Source organism: Dromaius novaehollandiae, chromosome 17 (genome assembly GCF_036370855.1).
Source record: "Dromaius novaehollandiae isolate bDroNov1 chromosome 17, bDroNov1.hap1, whole genome shotgun sequence".
NCBI classification, from domain to species: Eukaryota; Metazoa; Chordata; class Aves; order Casuariiformes; family Dromaiidae; genus Dromaius; species Dromaius novaehollandiae.
The window spans coordinates 12,174,848-12,196,811 of NC_088114.1; the positions used below are offsets into that span (position 1 = coordinate 12,174,848).

Here is a 21,964-nt window from a genome sequence, read left to right on the forward strand (position 1 = left end):
CAAAGTTATGTGTACAAAATTTTGCTGAAAATGCCCATCTCTAACAGCTTAACCAAAGGATACTCTCTGAGCCGGAGACTGAAGCCTTCTCGCAAACTGTTTAATGCCAGCATAGAAAGAATACTGCTTTTACATGAACTTAAGGGAAGCAAACCAAAGTCCAGGTAAGATTCATGCTGACAAGGAAACACAAACCCTTACCTATCTGACTGCTTAAATCCCGCCATATGCACTTAGGTCAGGAAGCAGTTAAGGGTTTTTGGTAATTACGTGCCCAGGGTTGGACTCATCTCCATAAAAGGGCACTCTCCAAACAGACTGGCTTCGTTTCTCCAAGTGCTGCTCAGCATGACAGAGGACAAGGTGGAGTTCAGTCTAAACTCAAGCACTCTTTGTAGATTATTAATAGAGGGAAAACGAGCGGCGTGAATCATCAGCTGGAAGTTGTAGAGCAACAGCTACTTATTTTCTGCAATAGCAACATATAGAAGTTGCCTTTATACGAAAAGGAACTGCTGGCATTAGAGGACCTCAGCAGGAGGAAGTCAGATGATTCCTCTTCACTTACAGTATTCTCATTTTCTTCTAAGGAGCAATGAGACAAAACACAACACAAACTCGACAAAATCCACGTTGTTTATATCCAAACTCCTTCCGCAATGCGGATAAAGACAAAAAAGTAGCTACTGACCCTGCTCCCCCCACTCCCTGCTAGGGACTGGTGTGACACCAAACACCAAACTGCCGGACGTGTTGGTGCAGAGCGATGGCATTTGCTAGGTTTATGAAGCGAAGCCAGTGCTTTAGCACCTCGTTGTGATGCTTGCAGTGTTCGGACCTGTGCCCGGGCGCAAGCCTGCTGCACACCTTCCTTGTACGGTTTTCCCCTGCTGGGCCACTAGTCCAGCTGTATTAATGCTAGACCAGCCGTTTTCCGGAAAGATCTTTTGGAAGGACCGAACACTTAGCAGCCTCTGAGCCGCAGGGGCTCAGCACGCCGCAGGATCAGACCCTCCGCAGCTGTGACTTCTTCGTTTCCAAGAGCGCGCGCTGGTTGTGCGCCCCGCAGGCTTTACCGCGGCCCGTGGCAGGTCGGAGAAGGACATCAAGCAGCGCCGAGCTCGGCCCCCGAGACGCACAGCGTTAACTCAACGCGCTGGCATTTCAGTGCTCTGCGGGTTATTTATTTTTGAAAAATATGATATTGTCAACAGCTCAGTGAAGTTGTCTCCAGACTGTTATGTCTCCTTCTCAAGTTTCCTTCATTTTTAAGAGCTTAACTTTTAGGCTTCTGGCGTGAAGAGCGAGCCTAAAATGGTTTAAGAAAAGGCAGCATAAACAAGGGAGTGAGCTACACACAGCACTGGGGAGAAGCACAAATATTTCCTCACACTATATAATCAATGCAAATGTCTAGCTGCAAAAACATTGTGATAAGGAGCTCCACTGTGCTCAACTCTATTTTCATAATGAGATTAAGGAGGTCCCAGAAGAACTAAATATCCTGAAGGGGAAAGGAAACAATATCTAAAAAAGTTGACATAATTTTTCAAAACAGGGTCTTTAACAAACAGAAATGAAGTTCTATGATCAGAGTTCAATTAAGCCATGGTGATAAAGAGGGCAACTACAGACAAAAGGGCTAGTAAAAACCTTAACTTGGACTAGGATTGATGGCATCAGTCACTGTTTATCTACTGTTTTTCTTTTTTTTTAATCATAGATGAAAAGTTTTCCTAAGCAAACACTTGCATTGGAGAAGTTTCAGAGTGAGTTTTCTAATAGAAACGAAGCTAATAACATTTAGACATAAATGCTCTCCTAATCTTGAGCTGCCAGGAGTAGCGCCTGTAATTAGCTAACTCCTCTTCTCATAGTGTTGGGTTCACACACCAAGCGCTAATTAACGCGGAAGGTATCAGACACGGTCTTTCTAAGACATGGTCGCTTCATTTTGAGCAGATTCAAAGGAAAAATAACTTCACCTTATTCATCCCTTCAAACTGAGGATGAAAAAAAATCCAGAAAAAATAGCTTAAGAGACCAAGAGAACGTAAATTCTGGGCCCAAAGAAAGCTATTGCTGAAAATTAAAACTAGACAAAATACTAAGTGAGGGAGCTAAGAGAGGGTAAATGATGTGAAAGGCACCGCAGAGAAAGGCACAGGATTCAACTTGAAGTCTTTGCAGTAGCTGCTGGCTATTAATAACGCTTCCTATCTCGAGAAAGTAATCAGCTTTTTATGATAAGCTAGTGTCTCTTTGACGAAGAATCCTGGGTAGGAAGAAGCTGCATCTTAGTGAGCCCTTCCCATCGAGGCACTCCGCGCGGCTGCGCACAGGAGCAGGCTGCAGTCCAAAAATTAAAACTCTGTTACAACGACAACATAATTCAAGCCTCTTCTTTTGATCAATATAACTGTGAAACCCTATTTTGACATGAATTTTAGTAGAAAGTTCTGCAATATGAAACTAATTTGATACATAACTGCAGAACAGCCACGATTCCAGTATAAGCTTTTTTATTTAATAGAATGGAATATTACATTGCTGTTGCTTCTTAGATATCTTTATTTTACTATTCCAGATAGTTACAGTTCATTCATTATAGTAAGACCTTCAAAAATATTTAACTAATTGTATGTTTCTTAAGTTAAAGATACTCATGGAGCTAATTTCACATTTTTAACATAATTCTCTAATGTCATGATCTTGCAAGAGAATCCATGAAAAACTTTGGTTAGAGAATACTATTTCAATAAATCCGGGAAAGAAAAGCTGCAGCCCCACACATTGTACAGACATCACTGTTTTAACATACCTCAGGCCTCGGCTGTGTTCTGCTTGCTGCTGCTGTCTTGACCTTCAGATTGCCGACTGCATTTGTACAAGCCACTTTCACGCCGTGGTTATGCAGCTCCTACAGACAAGATTGGGCAACCAAGCATCTACTTTTGGACATGAGAGTCTGCTCCAAATTTCTAAGACGTTTATTCCTAAAGAAGTATAAAATTGAAGATCCATACTTAAAAACAAGATAAAAATAAATTTTGAGAGCTAAGAAATTTGTTAAGCCACTCAAATCCAGGGAGATTTTTTACCTCAAGAAAGTAGTGGAGTATTTCCTTGCAGGATAAAATTGCGTCAAAGGCATTTCTGGCTTGCAGAACAGATAGAAAACACTAAAACAAATTTTAAAAATTACATCAGAAATAGGCAGGCTTATAATAGCTACCTATACCAGCCAGTATGTTTAACAACAACATTTGAAATAAAGAGGAGCCCATCCCAAGCCTCTGGATCCAGGTTATTCCAAGGCATTTCAGATTAGAGCTCTATGCTGCTTTATCTGAAAAGGTGTGGAAACAGCTATTCAAAACCAGTTATCATCCGCAACAAATGAGATCAAATCAAATTTAAAGTGTTTCTAGTCTTCGTTTTCATCTGGAACTTTTATTTTTAGGCATGTATCTTAAATACTCTGAACTGTCCTATAAATGAGGATCCCCTCCCATACCTGAAGAGATAGTCCAACCCAAGTAAGGCAACTCCTTCTCTAAATAACATTTAAATAATTTAATATAATCCCAGATTCTAATATATATGCTAATCTAATTCTAATTATATATTAAGCAGCAGGACAATCCAAGCTAAACAGATGCCTTAAATACATATCTCTAATCTTGGGTATTCTTCATGATATCATTTAAAACCCTTTAGGTGCAGATACTGTAAAGTACACTGGTATACCAAAATAGAGATGACTTCCCAAAAAATCGTGAGGTTGTGTGTATGTAAATCATTCACGCACACTTTTTGCATCCATGGCACATAAACCTCCAGAAACTACTTTCTGCAACATCTATTCTTGAAAAACCATGGTGGCAGAAATGTGTTAAAATAATCCCTCTCGCAGTAGCCACACTCAAGAAAACGTAACACACATTTTGCTATTTGTAATTTTTATTTCATATATAATTAAGAAGAAAACATGGCAACATTGGCAAATTGAAGGCATACATACTAAATACTCATACAGAATACATTATGGAGAAAGCAAATGCCCAGATCTTTAGTGGTCCTTGCAAACTAAAAGCATATTGGTCCTTCAAAAGGTTTAGCTTAAAAATGTTTGCTGACCTTTTAAGTTCCAATGATGAACAGGTGGTGCCTTTCAAACCAGAAGCAGGGTGAAGTCTAATTTGAACACTTTCACATTTTCCTCAAACCAGTTTCTCAGATTTCAGATTTTCTCAGATGCAACTGGGAGTGAATGTTTTTCTCCTCCTTACATTTAAAATGTGTAAGTTGTTAGACCACCCTAAGTATTCAAGACTCAAACATTTCTTGAAACATTTGCACTTTTATTAAGAACCTACATACACACACGTTTAAACAAACATGCATGCATGTGTGTAAACTATTTGAAGGGGTTCTGTAAGAAAGGAAAAGTGCTTCTTGCATGGAAAAAGAGCTATTAGATCCATACAAGCGCTGTTAGGTGAGTCTAACAGTCATGTTTCAAACAAGTATAAAACCAAAACAAACCAGAAAAGCTAGCTAGATGGGAAGAGCCATGGAAATGAGCTTTAAATGAGCTATTTCAAAAGATATTATTACTGGCTGTGGTGTTGTTTTGAACAAGGTTAGTCCTTATCCAATATAGTGCTGTGATGCTAGACTAAGAGACATCCATAAAATTGTTCTTTCATGAAGGTCCAAAATTCGCCACACTGTTGTGTCAATTCTGCCTCACACCTGAACTGAAAGTACCCTCGCCCAAGAGTTGGAGGGTACCAATTAATGCCCTTCTGACTTCGATGTGGAGAGTTACCCAATATTAAGTAGGATCACCGATTTATTTCATACACATTGAACAACTCTCGATCATTACTGACCTAAACTGAACTGACGGTCCAGAGGCTGACTGTCCCATATTCTGCTTAGTAGATTTATACTTTTTTTCCATTAGATGACATACAGAAAACTTTTTTTTCCAAAAAACCCTTCAGATGATAAATACAAAAGTGCTACTTAAAAATAGTAAAATTGACCTTACTATACATGTAAAAATAAAGGATTCTAACAAACTGAAATGTTGTAAGTTACAAGAATTCATTACTTGAGTGTATTATGTATACTTGTGCCCTCTTTACTGAATTGATTCCCAAGTAATCATCTTAACTGAACATATGCAATACCTGGAAACCAGTAAAAGCCTCCAGAGAAATTTCAACAATGGGACAGAGTAGAACAACCTTTTCCTCCCCATTTGTTGAAACAGAATTCAGAAGAAAAAAAACAAAATTCACCTATTCTGTTATTGCAAATGCAGTCTACTGTTAAAACAAGTCTGTGAACAACATGTTCCATGAACTGTGGAACCAAGACTGCCAATGGCTCCTTTGCAGCAGGAAATGTCCACCGGGCTTTCAAACTACCATATAAATACACTACTTACATGCAATTAAAATAATACATATCACTAGAATGAAAATGCACATAATACATTGCTATGCTGGGGCAGAGTAAGTTTGAAACCTCAGCTTCCCAAACAACTTGGTCATACTCTAGAACTCTATGCAAAATACAAAAGCCTTAGAAAAGTGCAACAAAACTAGCTTCATGACATTTTTCTTTTAGTTTTCATAAATACAATCTCTTAAAAATATTATTAAACAGAAGCATACTTCCCAGTGGAGAATGGATGTGCCACATTTCAACTTTGAGTAAGTTATTTTGGCTAGACTGAACCCCCCTGAAAATAGGGGATTAAAATGAAAACAACCTTAATCACATCAGGCTGCTGTAACATCCCGCAAGAAATTTACCCTGTCGTTTTGCGTACACAAGTCTTGCTGGAAGTGATGGGAATTTTGTGTGCAATTCTGTGGCAGGCAATGGCCTCAGGGTAAAGAATATTCCAAGTAAAAGATAAATGTCAGTCGGAAAAAAGTCATCTGGTATTCATAGTTATTACTAAAGTTTCAGTGTGGGGAAATAATTTCTGTTAGAGAGAGCAGTTACTTAACTCATGGAGGCCAGGACAGCGGCCTTGTCAAACCGAGGTCAAGGGTGTTCTATCCCAAAAAGCTGGCAAGCACAAATACGTAAGGGAAAAAAGACATTCATATCAACACTCAGGAAATCAGAACTATGCAAAACTTGATCTTTTAAGTTATTTAGCGTTAATTATCAAAAACATACTGGCTGCATATTCCAGCTGCTGAGCGTATTGACTTTGACAATTACAAAGGGTAGTTAAACACAGATATTGAAAACACAGGGAATATAATAGAAAAATCTTAGATGAATGAATGATTGGAAGTGTTCAACAAGCCAGACAGTAGTTCAAAGCCCATGCAGTCACTCTCCTTTGAAAGCTCTTAGAAAGACTTTGCTAAATAGGGACGATTACATAGAGTAAGAGCTCTGTAGCACCCTTAACTTACTTAGGGCGTTGAGGCTTCTAGGGCAAGCGCAGCGGATGGATGTCCTGGGGAGGTGTTGCCTATACAGGAGTCAGGGAACTGCCAGGAAGCTCTAACGTATTTTGCCGATCGCTCTGTACTAAAACTTGAGAAAGCGTGTTTAGAACGCCTGCGTTCCTACCTCGCTTTAACAGCGTCTCCTGCCAAATCATTTCTCAGACTGGTTAATATTACTGAATATTCATATACTAATGCTAGCTTAAAGAAAGGAATTGCAGAAATAGGGCTTGGTAGAACATAATACAGAAAAATATTTACTTATCTACTACATCAAATCAAGGGAAGGATGATAAAACAACCTATAGTTAAATCGCTTTGCACATGAACACTACTATTTTAAAATCCTCTTTCTCAGGCCATCTAGAGAAGAGTATTTCTCACAATAGGCAAAAAATGGTGTAAACGCATATAAACTGCGTTCCCCTCCAGAAGGTCTCTGCCCTCTAATAGCTCCTGCTCAGGATGCAGCCTGCAGTTCAGCTGTGACTGTACTAGCTGTAATACGCAAACGAGAAGTAAAATCACCACGAGTCATACAACCACAGTTTTAAAGGCTTAAGTTGAGCTCATGCCTAACTTCATGCCAGCCATCCAGAGCCCTCAGCTTTGGAAGGGGGTGTTAGAGATCACCTACAAACAAGGCAGCACCACAAGATGGTCATGAGCAGCACACGGAAAGTAAGAAACACATCCAGAAGTGCTCTATATCTCCAGCTTCCCAAACAATCTCCTTTAAAACTGGGCTATAATTACGAAATATGTACCTTGGGTCAAAGAGTAGTATTTTGCTCATGCAAAAGCTGCAACAGAATTCAAATGGTCAATTTTCTGTCTGAACTGTGGAATCAGGGAACTGACAAAATAGAGAAGAATTTAACATTGAGATCATTAACTGAAATGAGACACCAGTGAGAACTTCTCGTTTCTAAAGGCACATCTTCAGCAGTTTAAACCACTGTACCAGTGTGCATCAGTATAGTGAGGGCCAAATTTATTTCCGCTTATGCATATAAAACCGGAGTCTGACTGCAGTCACTGGTATTGATATGAGTTTACACCAATACAGCAGAGCTGAGTTTATTTTGCTCTGGCAAGTTGAGAGACCTTTAAAGCATGACAGGGGACTTTTTAGAAAAAAAACGCTAACAGTGGAAATATTTTACAAAACCGCAGACAAAAAGTTATCAGAAATGATCTGATAAAACTTGAGGAACATTTAATTGAAAAGAGGCAAAAAGCCTACTTTTAAAATCAGAATGCATTGTACTTATTAAATGCGGTATTCTGGATAGCCTATCCACAAGCGCACTTTCAAAAGGAAGATTTTGCTCACACCTTTTCAGAGGCATGAGCGCGAGAGGTCTTTACAAGAGCCACTGAGATTCACAACACCAGAGCTACTGAATTAGTGTTGCCATTTAAATACACAAGACACCTAAAACCCAAGTAAGATGCAATTCAATCTGAGTCACTTCACTTCTGTTGTTAGATATTCCATATCAAAAATTCTGATAGAATTTTCCTGAATAATCGAAATTAAATTATTCCTCCCATCCCTTCTTGTTGGTAAAGAAAATCCTGCAACTGTTCATTCAGTTCATTGCTGATGATCTTGCATCAAGATGACAACCAGCCAAATCTAATAAGCATCTGGCTCTAAACAGACATCTGTGCAGCCTGTGGAATGTGTTTCAATTAACGTGATCCAGAAGATTACATAGTTATATCGGCATCAGTACGTCTGACACCTACGTTTTGTTCCTCCGCCCATTACAGTTGGCAATGAGTAACCCTGATAAACTACAGCACAGGCATTTGCAAGGCACATATTAAAATACAACAATAAAAATTGATGATAAAATATTTGGCCTTTGTTAGTACATTCAGAAATATTTTCTGGATTAGAAAAAGGAAAAATCAGCCAAAATCAGAAGAAACGTGCACTTCATAAGGACAAAGCGACAGGCTCTTTCAGGATTAAGAAAGAGCAGGAACTGAGTAGAGCAGTAACCTCCATTTCCAGAAGGGCTACAGCTAATCTTCCGCTTGAAAAAAGAGATGTTGTTTGAACCTTTAGGAACAGCGTGTTGTCGAGTGCAGCAGGGCATTATGTTTGCTTTAGATCTTCCACTGCTTCACTGCTTTCATTTTGACAGCAGTGCAGCATCGTATTTGTACAGGCTCAGATATGCCACTAGAAAAAATCCTTCTTATGAAGCCCGATAATCCTTTACAGATATGACTTCAGTAGAAGTTTATCGGACAGGTCACACCAAGAAGCAGAATCCAGAGCACCAAAGTTCAAATTAAGGTGCTCTCCCTTCCCCCCCCCCCCAATATATAATTACTAATAGCTTCTCTCTCTCTGCAGACTAGTGGCTCATCTTTTTAACTAAAAATAGCTGGAAAAACCTTTTAAAAATGGTATACTATTAGTGTTATTTCAATTAAGGACTGATACAAGATTACACAGAAATGAAGTTGACCATTACACCAAAACAAACAAACAAACGAAACCAGCTTTAAGCTCAAATTACATTAGCAAACAGGTCATGAGTAAATTTAGACCAAGAACTGCCGTCTTTTTCATTAGAAAAATATTTTCTTCAGTTCTAAGGCAATAAGACAATCATAGATAGGAAGAGCAGAGGTTTTAAGCACAAACGTGCAAAAGTGGGAAGTTAGTAATAAGAGATGAAATCTGAGACAGTAATAATTATATTTTCAATAGGACTATCCTTATTGTGACTTTATTTGAAGAAATGAAGTAAACAAAAATATTAGAAAAAATGTACTGGAAAGGAAGTTTTATTTCGGACTTTTATTAAAATCCGTTGATGAAGATTTTTCACTTGAAGCCTTCTTTAGATTATGCTGGCTCTTCAAATGTACTAATTAATCTGAGGGTATCTAGCTACTTTCAGGGATGTTCGGTCTAAAGTAATAGAGACACTGTTGCTCTGAAAACTTCTCCAAAGGCTCTCAGTATGTGTTAAATAGTTACTTAGCAACTTTTCATAATTCTCATAGGCACATTTTTACTGTATTCCTTCTATTATAGACATGTCAATGTAAGCATTATAACCCATAACTCTATATAATGCTAGCTGCTAGAAACATACCGAATTTTTACTCTTCACATGGTCTGTGTTCTTCAGATTCTAGCTTTTTGCAAGAATTGATTTGGCAATAATTGACCTAAGTCTGTGCTTTTATACCACGATGAAGTTTTGGAGATGCCAAGCACAGCTGCATTCACTGGGTTAACATCTATGACATTCAAACAGGTCCTTAACAGTCGTAAAAGCACCATAGGAATGGCAGATTCATTTTGTTTGTAACAGGGCTACTGTGTTGAAAGAGCATGTGCCTATACACAGCAGCCGTCACAGAACTCACTTCTAAAGTAGGCTTCTGCTTAATATTAATGACGGATGTTCAATTGTGGCTTAAATGTTGATGAGTATTCGGGAAAATAAGAGGCAGAAGCAATGGTAGAGTGAAGTCTTCCCTTGATTTGACAAACAAGATTACAACAAACATTTTAACAGCTTATGACAAATTGATAAAGGAAATCATTCGGAGCTGTTAACATTCTGCACGAGGCCGTGAAGTGCCAGGATGCATCAATTCAATGATAGCTAAGGCACTTACATGAACTCTTCTGCCCAAGAGCTGTTACACAAATTCAGGTGCATTCTAGGAAAATAAAAGTTGAGCAGACTAAAGTTTCTCAATTCCTTCCTTGTGACAATGACTTTTCCACACCACACGGCAGACTACTGGGTGTATACACATTACACTAGTTCCTCCACAGTTCTTGTCTGAGAACGGCTCATCTTCTGTCAACCAGATGAGGATGTGCAAGGTTAGTGAAAAACACATGGGAAACACGGCAAAGCTAGATTCTGAGACAAGCTACTTCATTACTACATCTTATTGAAACTATCTTCTCTGAAGAGGAAATGCTATCCCAGTTCCAAAATCCTACCACAGAAATTCATGACGTATGCTCGTATTGCTGTACAGTAAAGCCGGGGGTGGCTGTGTGTACTACACAGGCCAAGGAGGAACAGGGGAAAGAAAAAGCCATACAAGGGCAGATTATTGATTAATCTCTGCTATAACGGAAGCACAGGGAGATTTTATGACAGATTCCTTTAAGCATACCGTACCCTGAAAACCAGGAGTTGTATGTGCTAGTCTTTACAATCCATACAATAAAGTTGGAAGCCACATTACTGTGACAGAGGTAGGCTTATAATGAAGCTTTGTAATGAAGAGTTCTTCTGTGCCAATTTCTTTGAGGTATCGGGTGCACTTTTCAGTTAAGTTGACATTATGGAATAAAAGCTTGTTTTCCTAGAATACTGTGCACATTTTAAAGGAGGGAAAATAGCTATAAAGGCAGTAACTAAATTACCATCAATCATTCTACTGCATTTGGGGCGCCGTAAGTTGTGGGTAGAATATTCAGACTCTGTGGTATCGGGACACTACAGAAAGTTCAGTATTATGATGCCATATTATCCTTTTCTTTCTCAAAGCTTTAGCTGTACATTCAGTCTCCTATATACTAGACGATCCATTCATCTCACTCTCTTAGGAAAGAGAGCTTCAGGAAGTCTGGCTGGAAAGGCAGTACATAAGAAGTCCAGGCTTTTTAGCTACATAGTTAATCCGGATAGCTTAATAACTTGGGTTATTCCCAGCAGTGTGGCAACAAGTTCTTGCTTTTAAACAGGTGTTTCCAGGCTTAGTAGCTGAAGCAACTTGAGGCAATCCAGGATCATGTCACTGAAGTCTGAGAGGACGCAAAACGTTGCCAGTTTTCAGTGAAATGGAGATTAGCATTTCAGTAAATTTCCATCTGGTAGCTAATGTTGGTTCTATCCCACAAGTCTGTTGGATTATCAAGGCTTCAGGTTTCAAAGTATTTGTAAATTGCTGTAACATACAGCATGACATTCTGCCAGTCTGGACGCTCAGTTCGCACCATTTCATTGATGTCCTGTCACATAAAACACATCGGTCAAAATTAGAAATGATAGCCTTATAAATAACATGGTAACATTCTTGCAAATTCATGGTAATGATACATCTGTGAAGTTTCCATAGTTGAAAGTATTAAGGAAAGAAAGTTCTGTTTTCCTCCATACATCCTTATATTATTTGCAAAATGCAAACAGCTATTTCTGGGATGTCTGTGTACAGTTATTCTGCTGAGCCGAGACCGAAATGTCTAATATTAGTTTTCAGTAAAAGGGCAAGGAGAAAGGTGGTTAGCTTTACTACTGGTTTGGGTATAGTCAAGAGAGGAAAAAGTGATCAGTTCACAGATATTTCATACAGATATACCAGACTATTTGTGGATAAGCAGGATAGACGTACCATGATCTGCACGTTTCAGCATATTACAGAGGAGAAAAAGAATGATGGGGTTTCCAAACATTTTTGTTTACTTTTGGAAACTATTTCTTAAGGTTCTGGTTACAAGAACCTCCAGAACTCAAAAAAGAGAAAGCAATCTGTTGAAAATCTCCACATGGAAGTAGCTGAACACTTTCTTATTCAGGGAAGAAATAACTTCCCCTTACATTGCCACTACTGCTTAAATACTGTAGTTTTCATACCCTTATTCACCCTTCAGAGCTTGCCCTCCACCCCTGCAATATAGACAAGGAAAAAACACAAACAGAAAACATACTAAATGCACTGTGTATGTACCTATGTAGTATGCACATAGGTACTAAATCCTTAAGACAGATATGATTTCCACATAGAAGATTCAATTCCATTCAATTTGCCTTTGAGAATGTCTGTAATTAGGTATCTTGCAAAAACAAAGGATAGACAGCAACCGTTTAGACTACAGTTAGCTAGTCTAAGAGTCACTGGTGTTATTCTCCACAATCTAGTTCTTACATCAGAACTTGGTAAGAAATGTCCATGTTTCAAATCCCTGACAAAGTCAATGTACAAATGCCCAACAGTTGCACTGCCGCTGTGAGCAAATACAATGCAGGAGTAAAAGGCTTTGATAAGGATCAAGAAAAGAGTTATTTTTAGAAATGCCCAACTCTGCTGTATTATTAGATGCTAACTATGGCAGTTTTGTTAGAATTTAGGTTACAAAAGTATCGCTTAAATATCCTTTCTGATACTGGCAATGTTAGCAGAATTTTTGCAGTTATTCACAAGGGCTTGGGATACTCCCAATTCCAGTTTCAGAAGTCTTCCTTTCCCAGTAAATACTGTCATACTGGAAACTGCTAATTCCTTTAAGCTGAAATTTGTATAAGAAAGCTTAATAAATAACTGAAAAATGTCTTTCAATTATTTACAACAATGACAAATTGTAAGTCTAAACTTAGACTTAAAATCTTGACTCTCATATTACACTGGAAAAGAGAATGATTTATACAATTGTTCTGTAACTTGCATCTCCAGAATTCCAACAAAACCAAAATAATTGGAAGTAGGTCAGAGACGGGATACAATTCATCTGTACTCTTGAAGACAGTATCATTTACTGTTTCTCAAATTATTCTCAAGCAAATACATGGCCTTTATTATTTTTCTTACGATACTGAGAGATGAGTTTTAGCGAATCTTCCTGTTTAAGAATTCATCTGCCGTAGGGCATAAGCTGCTGCTGCAGAAAAGCAACAGCACAGAGTACAAGTCTACATCTCAGTCACCATTTTTAGTGCAAAAAAACAGCGTTAGTTCAAGTTGATGATGAGAGTGGGTTTACATTAGGCTGATAGAGGTTAAGCAGAGCAGCTGAGGTACTGGAGTATCTTATCTTTTTCAGTCAAGTCCGACAGAGGCACAGTAACCTCTAGATGAGCTCATCTGCCACTATTTTTAGGCATAAAGCATCAAAGCCTTTCAGTGGTACAAAATAGAATAATTTGATTTTTATAAATGGGACATAATTTGTTCAATATGCATTTAAAACTTACCAGAGTAGACTTGATGCCAACACTTTCAGCTGCCTGAAACGCCAAAGTGAAATTTCTTCTCTGCATGAGATGTAAAAGAAATTGTTAGAATCCCAAGAAATATTACCTCAAACAAAAAAGTGGTGTTAAGAATGTTTAAAGTAAAGCTGCTACTTTTGCTTCAAATCAAGTGCGTACTTTGGCCATACTCATTTAGATGAGCAACATGAATCATTGTCCTAACAACATCCAAAAGCTTATGGAAAACGTTAATTCCTCAATCAGGAGATAATGCTGAAAAAAGATCAATATTAATGAAGAATGCTGCATTTTTTTTTACTTGCTACAAAATAAATGATTTATTCTTAAAACCAGTGTAAGCAGTAAATTAAAAAAAAAGCCTTCCTGTATATGTTCATTAGATATTCTTATATTTTTAGAAGTGACCATTAATATTGCATCTCCAGAGAACATACCAGTAGGTATTAATTACAGTACACTGGAATACACAGAGATTATTCTTCACTCTTGATATCTTCTAATTTATTTTACACATATCACTTGGTAAAAACGCTCACTGAACAATATGAGAAAGTATGATTAAAGAACATCTTTTAATATTGAAAGAGATGAACAAAATGTTACAAGATATATTTGATGGGTTCCAAGTCTTTAAATTTAAACACTACTACTTCCAAAACTTTAACTAAAAACCCTTCCCCACTGTTTAGGTTATGGAAAACTCCTCAGGCTTAAATTTATGTCCTCCTGTTAATCTTTTTCTTACATCTGTTCCAAAGTTCTGGTTAGCCCAGTGATCTTATAGTAAAGGGTTATAATAATAGCAGTAAGGTAGTTTACAGTGGTACAGTTACAATTCCTAGCAAAATTTAAAACAAACAAAAAATCCCACTTACATACTTAAATCTGTTCATTCTTCTTTATGAATCCATATTATATAGACTCTTGGTTCCAAGAATGGGATTTTTAATACTGTACCTTGTCCTGGCTGTTTAGTTCTTGATATGGAATATGGGCTGGGAGGTAAGTATGGAGGACTGCACAGAAAGCCAAGCCATCATTCCAGCTGCTGCTGAAGTTTGTTATGTCGATATTCTTGAAGGAGAAAAAACAAACAAACATAGTTTACTGATCTGTCAGTGCTTGTTTTTCCTTTGCTGAGGGAATCAGAAAAAGTGAACAGCCCAACACAAACTCTGCACTAAGAAACCAAAATCAGTTGCTACTGAGATTAAAAAAACAGGACAAGTCAGTTATCTTGTGTATTAACTACAGCAGGTAGCTACTATTAAGCTCAAAAGACGTACAGAGTATGTAGAAATATGTATGCATGCGAACGTATGTAAAAGATGTACAAAGTTGTGCTAGAGAGGATGTTAAGAGTACGGATTTGGCACAACTGTACATGCACAGGTACAAAAGCGTACACGAACTGCAGCGCTGTGTGCCGAGCTCCTTCTGGAGCCCCTGAGACAGGCTGAGCCCTAATGTCCTTGTTAACGTCAGATTTTACTTTTCTGCTTCTACTGAGTTAATATCCAGGCAAAATTTCCAATTGATGTGGACAAGCATTTTGTCCTCTAAACAGCCCATTTGCGTACAGAGACTTATGCAAACAAGATCACAAACAAAAATTAAGTTTCAGTTGCAGATAAGATATCCCAACAGATTTAACACCAGCAGTGGCAGGGAATCAAGCCTTCTGGAGACAAGCGAAGAATGAAAGCTGGCACTCCTGATCTTTTAGTCCCAGCAGGATACTCGGTGGCAGCGGTAAATGCATCTCCTTATTCCCCAAGGCCACATACGAAGTTACAGTAAAGGGAGTCAGCCTTGTCCAGAAGAGTTATGGACGAGATTCCTCAGTAACCTTTTAAATTACTATACACTTGGCTGTTGGCAGTCAAACCATGCTAACAAGGCTAATGCATCTAAGTGGAGAGCAGTCAGTTTAAACTCTAATTAAGAACCAACCAGGAACAACAACAGCTTATCCTTTGAGACCTCTATGGAGAAATGCAAATATGCTTTATATATAACTCTCTTCACTGGGCATAAGCAGAAATTAATTGATTGCCCCTACTCGGCTCGTTCAGTTTTAATGCGGCAAGACCTGCAGGGGTGTGCAACCCCACCGGCCAGGCCTTCTCCTGACGGCAATTCAATCGCCATCCCCTGTCTTTGACAAGATACCAAGACTAGTCATTCCTCTGGCACAAAAATCCACATGGCAGTCCACGTGCCAAACAGGTTGAGAACTAAGGTGGTTATTTCTTGTCAAGCCAATGATTTGCATTACAAATGGGAAACAACTGCAGTCCTTTCCAGCCAGAGGAAAAGAACAAAACCGAACGCAGTTTCTAAAAGAATGCGAGGGAAATCTCCGTTTCCTGCTCAGCTTTAGCGCTTTTTATACAAAGTCCACAAAAACGCAGGTTCGAACTGTGGTGACGTAAGCGTACGTGCTCAGACTCACAGCGCCCCGAGGCAGCGGGCCGAACCTCGCCGGCGGCCCCAGCGCCGGCTCGCCGGCGGAAACGGCATTGTTGGAGACCCCCAGGCTGTGGGAACGTGCTCCTCGCACAGCTTCCTCGAGCCACAGGGCTGGGAAAGGAAAGGGAAAAAAAAAAAAGAAAAAAGAAAAAAAAAAGGAGGGAGAGGGTTTTTTTTTTCCTTTCTCCTCAAAAGAGACAGGAAATTGGATTTAAACTAATGCTTGGTTAAAACTTTTTCAATGTTACTTAAATTAGACAAACAAATACAACACACAGTACCAGACTTTAGCGGGAAAAAAGGGGGCAGGAGGGAGCTCAGACTGTTAAAACCAATCAGTTCCGGCTCCTTGTGTCTTACTTACAAAGCTGCTTTCCAAAAAGCTCTTTCCCCCTCCCCTGTGATGGGCAATGCCCAGGTCTCTGCTTCCTGACCACATCTGTATCAACAAGATGGATAAACACAGGGAGAGGGGCTTTTCCTCGTTACAGTCATCTGCGGCAACCCAACTATAAACATCAAATACGAATGATTAGATTTCCTTTGCCATACAATCTACTGAGGGAGGAAATCTCTGTCCTGGTTTTCACCCCTCGGCTGAAATATTCTCCCTACTTCCAAGAGGGCCAAGTGATATGGGAAGGGATGCAGAACATACTGTATTTACCACAGATCAGGAGTCACTGTACAAACAAAATAAAGTTGGTAAGCTCTGTGAGGCAAGGTACTGTACTTTTTTTTCTTTTCTTTTTTTAAAATGATCAGTAAACAAAGAAAATAGAGTAAATATTTGCATGACAGATACTAGTCATAGCTCATCCACAGATGTTGTACCTGCCTTAGGCATTACAGCGAGGAACTGTGATGAGGATTCTGAAGGAAAATAAGGTTTTGTGGCTGCCTACAGGGAAAAACTCTCCCAGGCTGCTCCACAATGGCAGAGGAAGCCTAGGAGTGTTTATTTGAAAATTTAAGAACTTGAGCTTGAACACCTGCAACGCAGAAGGCATCTCAGTACCGAATGAGAGAGATGAAATGGTAATGATAGGTTGTACACAGCCTTCAAAGCGAGAATAGCAACTTATATTGGAAATGGGACACAAAGAAAGGAGAAGCAGAAGAATATACAATACTGTGAAATCAATAAACTAGTGATCTTTGCAGCAGCATTCTGCATGAGTATAACAGGCAAGAATACATTCATCAGAATGAGAAAACAACGCTGCAACAATGTGCCGGAGACTGCGAGAACCCACACCTGAGGCTTAACCCACGGATGAAGGATGTCGCCTCCAAATTCTAGGGACAATTTTTGTAGCCACATATAAATATTCCCTCACCTCACCACGTGAACAACAAGGAAAACAGATAGGACAAAGTCCCTCTGAAAATTAAAACTGAAACCAAAACAAAAAGAAATCATCTTCCCGTAAATATTATAGCTGTGTAAACTTAAAACTTCACTTCAGACATTAGTAGAATGTTGAATTTTGGCTACAAAATAAGCATTAGACAAAAAGGCTATTTAAAACACGTTCACATACAATTTAGATCTGTTCTCAAAAAGAACTTGGAATACCCCTTTTCCCTAAACCTTTCTGTAGGGTCTAGCTTTTCCTACTAAGACAACAAGCAGAAAGCAAATCCATCATCCAAGAATCTTAATGTACCCAGAGAAGCCAAGTTAAATACAACGGAAGGAAACAATTAAAAGGGACCGGTTTCTGTTTCCAATTGCTCTGTGCATTATGAATGATGATTACCTCTCAGGCGAAAAAAAAGTATAATATTGGTCAGACCCTAAAAAACAAGCCTAAAAAAGAGACAGTTTGTCATTTAAGTTGAAAATTTAATTTTTTATGTAGGGCTTTGAGCACATAACTGGCACATTTAAATACAGCACTATTATTTCCCAAATGCTTTTAACTACTTGTGGCTTTTGAAAAAGCTCGGTCAGTATAATGAAATTAATCTTGCATTAAGCTCTTATTTCTCAAAGAACTGATGGTAAACAGAACATCAGCCTCAAATCTCTGACATAATTTCTTCTTGTTACTGTTTCTATTAAGTAATTGGCTCTATTAAGAGAATTCTTCTGCTGGAATCTAATCTGGAATTTTTCTTCAAGCCATTTCAGACCACAAAGTACTAAAGCAATTGAAGGCCATACTTTCAGATAAATTGTCAAAAAAGGAATAAGCCTTTCTAGAGATAGGTAAGCTAGAAGGAAATTTATCATTCCTTGCCTATTCACATTCAAGACTTAACGGTGGGAATGAAATCACCTCTAGTGTTTGGGAGAGACTTTCACAAAAAACAGTTCTAACCAAAGGAGTGAAGAAATAGGCTGCTGTTATAAAAAGCTCTGTGGAAAACACCTACCAAGGGGGAATGAAAAACAGAGTTATGAAACTGTAAGTCTCTTCTAGAGACAGGGCATGAGAGAGAATATAACACTTTACACATGGAACCAACCAAATTCGACAGTCCAACGCTGAAGGGGTGGGGGGACGTTGTAGGGGAACGCGCTGGGGGATCCACACCCAGCTACATTTCAAGCATGACTCAAGTTCCTGTTAAACTGCAAAGAGCCGAGTAGCAGCAGTCACGTCAAAATGAGCATTGCCATGTGCCCGCACACAAAAAAGGACCAAGAAAATTCTTCTTGAAGCAAGGGTGAAATGTGATAGGCATAAAATGATCCATTAGCTTAGGGTGAAATTCTAGAGGGGTTAAATTGTAAATGAACTGGATCTGAACATGAGTCAGCAAGGCACCCTTGCAGCAGTGAAAGCAAGCCATATCCCGAGCTGCAGCAGCACCAGTAAAGCCAGCAGATCAAGGGATGGGATTGCCACTCTGCTGGGCTCTTGTCAGGCCGCACCTGGAATGCTGTATCCAGTTTTGTTCCCCTCCAGTTCAAGACAGCCACGGAAAAACTGAAGTGTTGCCAAGACGATTAGAGGATTGGAGAACTTGACAAATGAAGGTTTAAAGAATTGTGTTTATTCAGCCTAAAGGTGGCTCTGGAGAGATCTAATCAGTCTTCTAATGTCTAAAAGGCAATTACAGAGAAGACTGTGGTACTCTCTGAAGGATGCACCGCTTTCAACATAAGGTTGGACTAGATGGTCTTCAGAGGTCCCTTCCAACCTAGACTCCTCTACAAGTCTACAATTCTAAAATATTTTTAGCAGTATAGGGCAAATTCTGAAATTGTTTCCCATTGCTTCTTGCATTCTAGATTAATACAGGATCTTCTACAATCAGTGAAAATACTTTTTTTTGTTTTTTGTTCTTTAACACAAGAGACCAATCTTAACTATTAGACTCAGTGATTCATCTTTTCCAGAAAAACTCACAGCTAAAAGCTATGTAAACCATGGTTTCTAACTTGCAGTTACTAAGAACAAAATTTAATTATTCCATCAGTGGACATACAGCTGTCTTTGATCTCCCTGAGCTACGTATATTCGAGTTTGAGCAGAGGAACATACCATATAGCACAGCAGAGGCTATTTCTCTAGCCCCTACTCTGCACTAGCAGGAGAGTTTCCCACATCCTAACTAAACTTGGCTCACAAATGACTTAGGACATGGAGAAAATAAAACAAAAACATGTGTCTATGTCTCTGTTGTATTAGTTAATGATAAATGGGCTGAGAAAGCAAAAGCATTAATATGATCCTGTACTATACTATATTCAATTGTTAAAAAAAGACTTGAGGTTAAAGTTTTGAGACTTCAGAAAAATTATTATTAAAAAGGGTTTAAAGGCTTCCAAAGACATGAAAAAAGATGACAGTCCTTAAAAAAAATTAGAAAGCTAAACTAAAAAAATAACTCTTCCCTTTGGGTTTTGGAGAGATTTTCTGGAGTCTTTCTATTGTATTAGAGCCAGCATGGGCAATCCTTCTATAGGGGAGGACAGATAAGGGGAAAGGGGAACAGTAAAGGGGAATAATATCATTTGAGACTAACCAGTAATATAACCTAGTCCTCCTACCTTTAAGACAAAAAAGATGGAAAAAACAAAAAAGGGAATGCTCATTCTGTTCCTGGTAACACCTTCCAATTACAAAACTTGCTACTGCAGACAGACAGACAGACATCATACATGTCTTAACAGTCACTGAGATCTAGCAAAACTGCACCACTGCACATCTCGACTTACAGGCTCAGAACAGCACCTCGAGTGCCGCAGCCTTGCTCAGCTAAATGTTCCAGGTACGGTACGAGACGAGACTTGATGGAAGCTGTGATGGTATCATCCGAGTCCTGCCTTCTCTTTCATTTTGATCTAAGTCTCTCTCAGACAGGGTTGACATTTCCGTTGGGGAAACTGAGGTCTTTTTTCACCCACACTTTACCAAAGGTCACTTCAGAAAAGTCCTTCCGACTTGTGCCTGACAAAGTAAAGCATGTGCTGATACTAGAATTTTCTCCTGAGCTGTCCTTAGGTTGGGAGATCATCATGTCTCATGGTATAAGTCTCAGTCCACGTGTAAAATTAGGGTTAGGCAGGAGTGGCTCTTATACTGGAGTCAGTTGGGTCCATCCCACCAGACAGATTCTTGTAAAGCGCAAGATCAGCTCATGTTGGAGGACCGGTGGCAACGCCCTAGCTCAGCAGTCTGACTAGTCATGTATTCCCCTCTGTGCTTCCACCTGTACCTTTTGCAGACTGTACAGCACAGCACTCTATCCATCTTCTGGAAACCAAATTTTTAAGACGTTTCCTTCTCCTTTTACATGGTGTTATTCAAAATGTGACTTGCTTCTAATACTAGCACTGGATTCAGCTTGTTACCCGGCTTATTTGAGGCTCCAGACAGCAAAAGCCTAATGCTGATTCTTGAGGAAAAGACTAAGACATGCAAATTACTGATAACTCCCTGAATTTGTCTGCTGAATGTAGCACCATGTTCTGGCAATTGTGACGTTCTTGCAATCAGTGCAGACTGCTATCTACTCCCCACTGAATCAGGATGCACTGATTCCCAAAGCCTGGATTAAAGCTAAATTTGTTGGGATTTTGGCAGTAGGTGAGAAAGTATTTCTGGAATAGACTTAACAGCAGTCCCAAGTACTGCCTCCTCATTCCCAGCTGCTGAGAAGGCAATAAATGGCAAATATAAACCATCAAGAGCTTTAAATATCAACTGTTCATGCTTCATTCCATACCAAAGACATGTTATTTTTCAGTTTTAGCCAAAAATAAAAACAGACATAAAAGAAGCAGCCATTCTCAAAAAAAAAAGCTTCAGACATTAACATTTAAAGCACTTACAGAGATACAGACAGCTTCATAATTTGTTCCAAATTTTGTCATAATTAAGTCGAACAAGTTGACATTACTCTTGTATCAGAATCCAAGCCAAACAGAAAAAGGAAGCATGTCCTTCCTTAACTCAACAATTTTTGGCTAGAGCACTGCAGCTTGAAACAAGGAGAAGTGTTTTGGCAGCCTGACTGCTTTGATGAATCAACTCGACAGCACCAGGGAAAGCATGCACACCCTGCAATCTTTATCTGAGTACAGACTGAAGTAAGCGCACAGTCTTGTCCTCTTTTTCTGTGCTTCTTCAAAGTCAGTATAATACTTAGAACAGAATATAATCTAGCTTAGTGTTGATAAGGACATCCACATATAAGAACAGGCTTGAAAAGCTGAACTACCTTGTACTTTTAGCTTTATTATTCTACACTTATTATTTGAGTACAAATGAAAGCATTTCTTGATTTAAATGTGCATTCAGCCTAGCATTATATACACTAGTATTCATACTCAACCAGGCTGCAATCTATGTAATTATACAAAAGTATACAAAATAAGACCTGTATTTATATCGTATGTTTGAATGACAAAATAAGTGTTCTGATTAATTACTGAAGCCTAAGAACTCTAGCTTTTTAGGAATGCCATCTTACTTAAAGCCAGACAGGAAGGCAACTTTCTAAAAGCTCAGTGAGAACAACTAATATTGTAACTGAACGACGCCAAAACCATGC

The 21,964-nt window shown here is 38.9% G+C and overlaps 1 protein-coding gene across 2 annotated transcripts in view; it reads right to left on the bottom strand.

Moving 5' to 3' along the window:
* Positions 1-9,986: 9,986 nt before the first annotated feature.
* Positions 9,987-21,964, bottom strand: part of SPECC1L (sperm antigen with calponin homology and coiled-coil domains 1 like) — a 69,578-nt gene continuing 57,600 nt past the window's right edge. For both annotated transcript variants that reach the window (XM_064522221.1, XM_064522220.1), the window contains exons 14-16: positions 14,438-14,554; positions 13,460-13,519; positions 9,987-11,502 (exon numbers count right to left, since the gene is read on the bottom strand). In XM_064522221.1, the coding sequence (XP_064378291.1) occupies positions 11,413-11,502; positions 13,460-13,519; positions 14,438-14,554 (267 nt within the window). In that variant the 3' untranslated portion in view covers positions 9,987-11,412. The remainder of the gene's footprint in view (positions 11,503-13,459; positions 13,520-14,437; positions 14,555-21,964) is intronic.